Source organism: Apaloderma vittatum, unplaced genomic scaffold (assembly GCF_000703405.1).
Source record: "Apaloderma vittatum isolate BGI_N311 unplaced genomic scaffold, ASM70340v1 scaffold3289, whole genome shotgun sequence".
Taxonomy (NCBI): Eukaryota; Metazoa; Chordata; class Aves; order Trogoniformes; family Trogonidae; genus Apaloderma; species Apaloderma vittatum.
This window is the reverse complement of record NW_009733376.1, coordinates 91,262-100,688: the sequence shown is the minus strand read 5'-3', so window position 1 is coordinate 100,688 and position 9,427 is coordinate 91,262. Positions and strand designations below refer to the sequence as shown.

The window sequence follows — 9,427 nt, the reverse complement described above, 5'->3', positions numbered from 1 at the left end:
TGGTTTTAATCTGAATTAAAACTGCCCTCCGAATTTTTTTGTTGGCCTCACTGAATTTCTATGGCCCCTCTGAGAGCCTGTCCTAAATGCCAGATTGCTGGTGTTCCTGTCTCCCACTTGGAGAGGGCTCTTTCTCTCTCGACAAAAGCTCTCATGAGCAGTAGCTGATAGTACCTGGCTCCAGGTGAGAGTGCCTCTGGAGATCAGCACGCGAGAGTCCCGCGCGTGAGCTCGGAGTGTGGGTACGAGTGAGATGCCGTCTGGTCCAGGGCGCAGACGAAACCCAGCCTAGCGATGAGCACCCACACACACGGCTTCAGTTCCCAGAGCAGAGAAGCCAGGCACTTTGTGCCAGTCCTGCTGGTGCTGCCAGACCGTTGCAGTCCCTTCTGCAGTGGGGGCTGACGTTGGTCGTATTTAGCATCGCCAGCAGGTCCGCGCAGGCTGGCCGGATATGGGCAGGGGATGTGACAGCATGGGGAAGCGATTTTACACAGAGCGATTTCTACACACCAGCAATTCCTAACAGCAGGAGGCTTTTTTTTTTTTTTTTCAGGGACCACAACTGATATAACTAGGACTAGCCCAATCAGTGCAGTGGTGAGGGTTTGCAGAAGGGAAGGAGCAGACTCCTGGAGTGCAAACTCCCCTCTAGAAAAGCCACGCTGGGTTTGGAGGGAGTGAAGATTAGTGAAGATCCTGGGGAATGTTTGGAGCAGAGACCCCTTCCCTGCATGCAAAAGAGCTTCATCATCATCTTCATTGTGACCATGTGGGCTAGCAGTGGGATTCTGCCATTCCCCTGGGTCACCCCTTTTCCCCCCGGCCCCCCCATACTGTCCTCTGTCCAAGCGGGGCAGGTGTAGGACCACCTCCATTATTGGCATGTTTGAGGCAGATGTTAAAACTGGTGATCTGTTAGCAATGGCCTCAGGGGTTTGCCTGTGGTTTCTGCTGTAGTCATGCGTGCTTCGATTTCAGATAAAAGAGCCAAACTGTTTCACTTCTGGTATTTCCAGCCGCGTTTGGATTTATCTGAACGGAACCAGGCTTAGTGTGGCTACCTTTACCAAAGAGCTGGTACTTACTATTTCTCTTCCCTTCCCTTCCCCCTTTCCTATTTTCTCTTTCTCTAGGTCCAGGCCTGGCCTTCATTGCCTACCCAAAAGCTGTGTCCATGATGCCGCTGCCCACCTTTTGGGCAATCCTTTTTTTTATTATGCTTCTGTTGCTTGGACTGGATAGCCAGGTTAGTACGATGGGTAAGAGATATGTGGCTTATTGTATCCTCACTACTGACTGAGAAAAGCTGGTTTGACAGACGTGAGTTAAAAAGAGAACACCTCTAATGCTGCTTAGGAGGAATTCATCTGGACTACTTTTTAGTGCAGGGGCTGCATTTGATGAATCTATGACTGTCGGTTCATAGTATGATATTTTTCATAAAGTCTTTGTCATCGGAAGTTAATGGGGTCCACACAACCAGGGCAGTGCTCCCTAACCTAAATATCAGTCCCAGTCTGACAGCAAAATACCCCTGTTTTGGTCATGATACAGTATTTTCCTGCTTTGGAGAAGAGCTTCATCTTTTTAAACCGTAAAAGACTACAGCAGTCTGTTCCACAGAGTACTTTGTGCCATTGTGATCACCTGCAGCGTGCATACACCATCATTAAAACACTTTGTGTAAGAATTGCTAACTGCTAGTACAGGCTTTGAGAGTTGTCAAGTGCCAACCTCACCATTGTGAGGCACAAAATGTTCTGTATGGTGTAATCAGGGTAGCTTCTTGGACAGTCATAGCAGCCTTTCTCGGTGGCCTTAGGCTTGGAGCTGCTGTGCAGTGTGGGATCCTGCTGACTTTCACGTTCAGTACCTCCAAACTGGCCAGAAAACATCTCGGGTTCCAGCTGTACTAATTATGTAGCACACACTGCTATTAATTAGTGAGCATTAAAAAAATCAAGAAGTTCAGTCCAAGAAGCTGGGCTATTTTGCCCAGCGGTTGTTTATAGGAATGTTAGACTAAATACCTCAAAAGAGCCTGTAGATAATTTCTAGATAGTCTGCTTAGAAGGAAACATAGGTGACCAGAGATTATGCAGTAACTACAGATTCAAAATTGCCGAAGTTTTCAGGCCAACAGGCAGCTTTCTGCACTCAGATGAAAAGTCATCGAGATTATAAAACCCCGGTTGGTAAGGCTGAAATATTTGTTTAGGCTAAATGCTCTGTCATGTGAGGAGAGATCTGTAAACAGATTTTTACCCAGTTGTTGTGTACTTTTTTCTCTTACATGTTTGATATTTCTATTTGCCGTAAATTGCTCTTCACAGCTTAATCTTTGAACTCTAGTGAGCAACTTTCAGTCATTCCAAAGTAAATATAGAAGTGCCCTATGCTGTGGTTCAACAACCCTATGCTTATGCAAATTGGAAGGCGTCTAGTGATGTTAAAAAGCTGCTCACTGCGTAGAATGATTAAAACTAATTGGAGCTCTTAATTTCTCTCCTCCACCCCTCTGGTTTTTGGAGTGCAGTCAAGCAGGTTTCTGGAATGCTGGAGCAGTTTAAGATCAAATCAACTCAAAGGAAAGGGCTGCATTTAAAAAGAAAACCAGTTTTACAGAAGTCAAAGTAAGAAGACAGGAGGCAGTAAAATCTGGTGGAGTGCTTGCAGGATGGTCTCTATTTCCAAAATGGAGCTTCAGCTCCTACTCAAAGAGGGTAGAGTGTTACAGGGCACTTCTGGGCACAGTAAAAGCAATTTAGATACTGGATAGGAAAGGGTAGCTTTTCTTGAAATAATGCTGTTTCATAGACTCCTCGTTATAACTCATTAGTTGTAAGATGATCTGTCCACTCAAAGTGAAGATCATTTCTACAGAGGCAGCCTTGGTTCTCCATGGTATCCTCATGTCCTCAGTGAACTTGGTGATTTTGTACCTTTCCAGGCTGAAAGTACAGATCAGCTGAATGATGCCTTCTTTGGATTTGTTCTGGGGGCATTCAGTAGTCACTTTTCTCCATGGGTGAAATGCGTCTGGTTTTCAATTAACTTCAGACTTGTGTTCAAATTCAATTTAGGTTATTTGGTTAAGTCAAGTTAAACATCCTACATGTAGTTTTACAGTGGCAAGTAAGTACAAATACAGTTCCCATAAAGCTAGATAAGGTGGGATTTTTAGCTCATCTATTCAGAGCTTCAATTTTGGTTTACATGTGCAAATATTTTACCAAATCTTTGTGTGGGGACACTATGAACAGCTCCATTGTTGCTGCTGAAGTACCCCAGAGCTACAGTCAGAGGTACTCTGCTTACAGGTTCAGGAAAGACAAGTCCAGTCAAGAGCTGCTATTTCACATCAAAGTCTACTTTCTCTTGGCTGTATTTTCATTAGGAACCCCAAAAGTAGAATTATATCCATTTGTGGAATTAACCTAACTGGTACCTGTGAGGTTTTCTGGCACATAAAAAAAAAAAAGCTGGGAGTTACTCTCCTAGCTCTCCTACCTTAGGGTTTTTTGAGTGTTTTCTCTCTCCCTGTTCAGAATAGATCTTGTATTCATCTGGAACAACTACAACATAAAAGTCAAGCAGGAGCCTTCCTGTCATCAAATTAACTTCCTTTGTCCTTGTGGCTTGCCTTTACAGAGCCCCTTTGGTAGTTCATAAGGCTGCTAGGAAATGAACAGCAATTCTGGAAGTTTCTTCCAGCCTGAAGGCTAACCCCACACTCCCACCTCTGGGTTACAAGGGAATGGCTTCTGGTTTATTTATTCAGAGCAGCCTTTTGCCACACAGTACAGTTAGGGTGTTGCTATGGAGTGTTTGTTCAAGTACAAGCCTGGATAAAATGCGTGGCGAGTGATTTTCAAGTCACGTTTCTTTGTTGTTGATTTTCCCCTTTAGTTTGTTGAAGTTGAAGGACAGATCACGTCATTAGTTGATCTGCACCCATCCTTCCTAAGGAAGGGTTACCGACGGGAAATCTTCATCGCTATAGTGTGTTTCCTTAGCTATCTTCTGGGACTAACTATGGTGACTGAGGTAAGTAGCACCGTAGTGCTGGGAACTGCCTTCTTTTTTAGCTGTTTTTCACATCAATTTTAACTACGAGTGAGACTGCACAGAATGAGCCACTCGGAGGACCTGTGCTCTTCAGATCTCCAGGGCAACTTCCATCCCTAGATCTGAAAGCATTTTGAAAGGGAGCTATATATTCCTCCCTTTTCTATCAGAGGAACAAAGACATGAAGTCTCATAAAATTCAATGTGATCTCAGGTACTAATCTGCCTGAGAATGAATATTAACATCTGGCTCTAAATGATGAAACACTTTGGGAACCTTCAGCAGAGCAGGTTAAGAATCCATCCAGTGCATGCAAGGAAAGAGATTTTTATCTTAGTTGCACAGATCTGAATCACTTAAGTACCGCCGGATTTATTCTAGTATAAACAAGATGGGAGTATGTTCCAGTGGCTGCGCTGTTGTGATGCTTATCTCCAAAATAAAATCCAAGTCAGATTTTTAAAACAACTGGAAGAGCATGACTGTGGGAGCTAAAATAGCACCTGTAACAGAGGTGCCTAACAAACACAATTTTTCAAGTAAAAGTGCAGGTATATGCAGTTCACTGTAGTGAGAGCAAAGGGTTTAACAGCATAGTATAAATAAAAAGAATTAGAAAGAAAAAAACTACTGTTCATAGTTAATAAATGAAGACCCTCCTGATGAACTGACTTCCATTTTTAGTATTTTGGAGACATTAATGCTAGGAGACAACGTATTAATTCTTTACTTCAGTTGTTTCTATAAATGCCCATCCTAAGATACTTCTAAGAAGGAAAAATTTAAATTTTTCAGTAGATAATACTAAGTGGCTTAATTTTGTTTAATCCTTGTCTTGTTTGGAATTCCTCCTGTAGTAAACATGCATATTCCCTGGGGAAGGTAATGCCAAATATTTACCTCACCTACTTGCTTGGTATTTCTTCTTGTTAGGCAACAATCATTAAGATACGTTTGTAGATGTTTCTGGAAACAGGGCCTGAAGTACTCAGTTTTTTTCCTGTTGGATCCTAATCCATCGTGTATCTCTTTTGCAGGGTGGCATGTATGTTTTTCAACTCTTTGACTACTATGCAGCTAGTGGTGTATGCCTTTTGTGGGTTGCATTCTTTGAATGTATTGCTGTAGCCTGGGTTTATGGTAAGTGAGAATCCTTTCATCTGATGCCTTTTGATGAGTCAGTGACAATTTTACTAGCCAAACATTTAATCGTGAGCCACCCTAGAATCTTCTTCCCAGCAACAAACACATGCCAGTAATATAAATTCACACTGACCTCTTGAAGACAAATTTGCATCTGGGATGAAGCCAGTCTCCAGTGTTTTTCCACACAAAAATGAGTATTTTTCCATTGCTAATTAATAAAGACACAATTAAGCATTTACATGTGTTAAGTTCAGAGATGAGAGTTGAAAGTTTGGCCAGCCGTGAAAATTTCTGTTTGTGTCTCAGAGAATTTCCTTTCAGGGCTGCAGTGTCCACAAGGGGCAAGCCAACCAAATAGAAAATACAAAAAAAAAAGCTGACAGAAAAGCTTATTCTGTCCCGTTATTTTTAGATGATGCCGAGTCCCAAGATCTGACAATAGCCTCTGTAGTTGCCTGAGACAGTAGCTGAGGAACGATCAGAAGATGTTTACTGCTTAGGACTGGTCATTTCCCTGATTCTTCATGTACTCCATCTCCTTAGAAAAGCCAAACAAACAAAGCCTTCATTTTGCATCAGTCAAGTTTCTGCAGACGCAGTGTACCGTTTGCTGTTGTGTCTTTCCCTCTGGCAAGTTCAGTGAGAATCTGAGGAGAAGAGTGGGTGTGTCACGGGGCAGGGGGGGTTAGCATTGCGCTCTTGCATCCAAATAATAGGAGTGTGTGGGATGAGAGAGTCCCCCAACCTTTGAGCTTCTCAAGGAGAGAATAATTTTGAAGTTCACAGCCCTGGGAAGCATTTGAACAATGCCTTCCCTTTAAATAGCCCGGGGGGGTGAGGCTAGAAAAGCAGCTCTAATCGTGCAGTTCTTGCACAGCTTTTTTATGCTCGATTATCACGAAGGCACATATTGTCCGTTACAGGCGCTGATAATATTTATGATGCCATTGAGGATATGATTGGATACAGACCTGGTCCCTGGATGAAATGGAGCTGGATTGTGATCACGCCAGTTCTTTGCGTGGTGAGTACTTCCCCGTGCTGTTTCAAGGCTTCTGCGTGGCAGCTCTGAGCTGCCTCTTACTGCTTCTCTTGAAGCAAAGGCTGTTGTGTTCAGAGACCAATTTGCAAAGAGCTGCTGGAGGTTTGAACATACCCCTCAAAGTCATCATCTTCTAAGATGTTATCTGTTAATGTGACAGCTCTCTGCTGTGCCTGACAAATTGCAGTTGGCTACCTTTGAGTGGATTTTTCTTAAGATTGGCAAAATATTACATTTGTGACACAGAAAACTCACTCTCCAAAGAACAGTCCCTACCTTAAACGATAGAGCTGCTAGATCAGTTTAACAAAAAGATATGAGCAGTCTGAGGCAGGCACTCAGCTTGAAGTATTCAGTTGGCTATGAAGAACAACCCAGTGAGCTCCTTGCAAGGTACAGCAAATATTTGAGCCCTGAAAAAGAATAGACAGCGTACTGCAGCTGTTTGGCACCGTTACTTAACACCCTGTTGTCAAGCAACACTTACGAGCAGATGCTCTTTCAATAACTTAAATGAAAGAGTCAATTCTCCATTGCTTTAAAATAACGTATGGTATCCAGCAGCTCTGTCTTTAACTGCCTTTATTCCTCAGCACGAGAGCCCTACTGCTTTCAGCCTCTTTTAGCTTCACTTTGTTTTCCTTTCTCATCCACAGGGCTGCTTTATCTTTTCTTTGGCCAAGTACAAACCACTGACCTACAACAAGGTCTACACATACCCAGACTGGGCAATTGGCCTGGGCTGGGTTCTTGCCCTTTCCTCCATGATCTGCATCCCTATGGTGATGGTCATCCGTATCATACAGTCAGATGGGTCGCTCATAGAGGTAAGAGCAACCGGTTGTCTTTCTAGAGGAGGAAGGGAGCTTTAACTTGCCGTGGTTTACACAGAATAAGCACAATGCTTGGAAAACTGCCACCTTGTCCAGGTGGGGCAAGTTGGGTGCCTCTTCTGTAGTGAATGCAAATAAGACAGCTACAGATCACCTGTCCTTGGGGCAAACAGTAGCAACAGAACAAACACGATGCCTTCTGTCCCCAGACAAACACCAGCTGATTTTACTTGCGTCCCACTTCTGTGGTTTCCAGCTTGGCAAATTGTTGGCCTCCATGTGCACACAAGCATTCAGGGACTGGGGTGCTTCCAAGTGCCAGATCTCTCTTCTCCAGCCCACGGGGACAATGAAGCACTGTCACACAAATCACTGAGAAAACAAGAGAGAGAAACCTGGGTCAAACTCAGCTGTGTAGGAGGTCACCGAATTTCAGGGAGATTGAGATCCACCTGTGGACTGTGTGGCTCTCAGGCGTGGCCTTCACTCCGGAGGACTGAATAAAAGTCAAACCCTCCTGCGAGTGGGCTTCACTTTCTAGCTTTTTTATTTTTGTTTATCAAATAGGAACACTGAATCAGGATTTCCCTGATCTTTGGAAAATTTTGGATGAGATTCAGACTTGGTAGCACAGATTCCCTCAGGTTTGTATTTGCAGGCAATCACTTGCCCTTCACAGTTTAATGCAGGTTCCCCTGGTCTGTTTTGCTTCCAGTGGAAAGTTTTCAGAGACTGTGCAAGCATGAAACTTCGCTTCTAAGATTTCAGATTAGTTTTGGTTTTGCCTAATGAGATGGTCTTAAATGCAGCACAGGGTATTCTTGGAGGAGAAAGTGGGACACTTTGGATTAGGAAAAAAGAGAGAATAGAGTAAAAAAATAATATTTCCCAGAGAGCAAACACTTGCATTTGTTTTCCTCCAAGTGTTAATGGTCTTTTTCAGCTGTGGCCAGAGCATTTCCATGAGTGGTTATTTTCCTGCCTACATTGTCACCATCTATTGAGAGACAAGTCTAAAAGTAGCGAAAACACTCCACAAAGACCATGTTAGGAAAGAAAAGAGAGTAAACACTGGTCAGATGCCATTTAGTGGCTCCTTTGTGTACTGAGGTGTAGGACAAAAGTTGCTGCTTGGCAGAGAGCGGCTAGGCTAAAAGGCAGAGTTGTTTCTAAATGAGGAAGGAGCAGGCACATAATTTGAGCAGCAGCTGCAGCACTGGAAGCCCAGTGTGCAGGATAACGCTGTGAAAGCCCTCTCGTCCCTGACTTGCCTGCATCAAGTCAGCCTCTGCAGCTGAGCAAAAGCGGAACGCGGTCCTCCGCAGCCCACGTCCCCACCTCCTTGCAGAGACACGTGGCGTAGGCGCGTCGCTGATGGCCACCAGCCGCCACGTCCTGGGCTTGCTGCATCCTCCACCCTGCACATGGAGACACGAGGGGCCGCTTGGTGTTCTAACCTGCGCTTTCCTTTCCTTCTTTCAGAGGATAAAAGCGGTGGCTGCCCCCAAGGAAGTGAATCGATGGTCCAAAGAAACAGAGAGTGGCACCCCGTTCTGCCCCAATGGAACTTCGAATGGCGGATTGATCAAGCCAACTCATATCATTGTGGAAACCATGATGTGAGCTCTCTCTGTGAGAGGATTAAACCTGCTTTAACTGCCGTTTACTAACCATAGATTCTCATAGGACCAGGTTTACAGAGCTTTATATTTGCACTAGGATTTATTTTTATTTCTCACAGAGAAAGTTATTTTTTGTGTGTGTGGGGTTTTTTTTAATATTTTGTAAGGTAATCACAGCAGATGTCTCTCTGTAGAGGGAGAGCTTTCATATCAGACTAGGCATATTACAGGAATTTACTACTATTGTTTTTTTTTAAATATATATATCTTTATCTCTAAATATTATACACCTTACCACTTGAATTGATTGTCTTACCAGCAATACATTCAAGTCTCAGAAAGCAATTTTAAGGTGCTGGTATGGTTGGGAGCAGGGTAACCTACAGAACACACAAAAGGAGCTCTGTGGAGAGATATGATTTAAAACAAGACGCTGATTCAAGAGAATTGTCAAAGGTGTAGTATTTTCACTCTCTGGTTCAATTGTGGTAAACGACAGGCTTCAGGGTCACATTAAGGAAAGGGCACAGTCATGTTTAGCACAGTCCCTGAGTAAAGATAGAGCTGAGCAGCTGGAACAGAGGGTTTGCAAGGGAGGCAGAAAAGTTGGGTGTGAAAAGCCTTGCGGCTGTCCCTCCCAAACACAGCGCTGGGACGCTGTCACACAGACGAGAGGAGCACGTTAGGAAGGCGTTTACAGGATTTGTCATGA

General features: G+C 43.8%; 1 protein-coding gene across 2 annotated transcripts in view; it reads left to right on the top strand.

Moving 5' to 3' along the window:
- Positions 1-9,134, top strand: part of SLC6A6 (solute carrier family 6 (neurotransmitter transporter), member 6) — a 46,943-nt gene extending 37,809 nt beyond the window's left edge. For both annotated transcript variants that reach the window (XM_009875853.1, XM_009875852.1), the window contains 6 exons: positions 1,137-1,249; positions 3,913-4,050; positions 5,110-5,212; positions 6,142-6,242; positions 6,917-7,087; positions 8,576-9,134. In XM_009875853.1, the coding sequence (XP_009874155.1) occupies positions 1,137-1,249; positions 3,913-4,050; positions 5,110-5,212; positions 6,142-6,242; positions 6,917-7,087; positions 8,576-8,716 (767 nt within the window). In that variant the 3' untranslated portion in view covers positions 8,717-9,134. The remainder of the gene's footprint in view (positions 1-1,136; positions 1,250-3,912; positions 4,051-5,109; positions 5,213-6,141; positions 6,243-6,916; positions 7,088-8,575) is intronic.
- Positions 9,135-9,427: the final 293 nt, after the last annotated feature.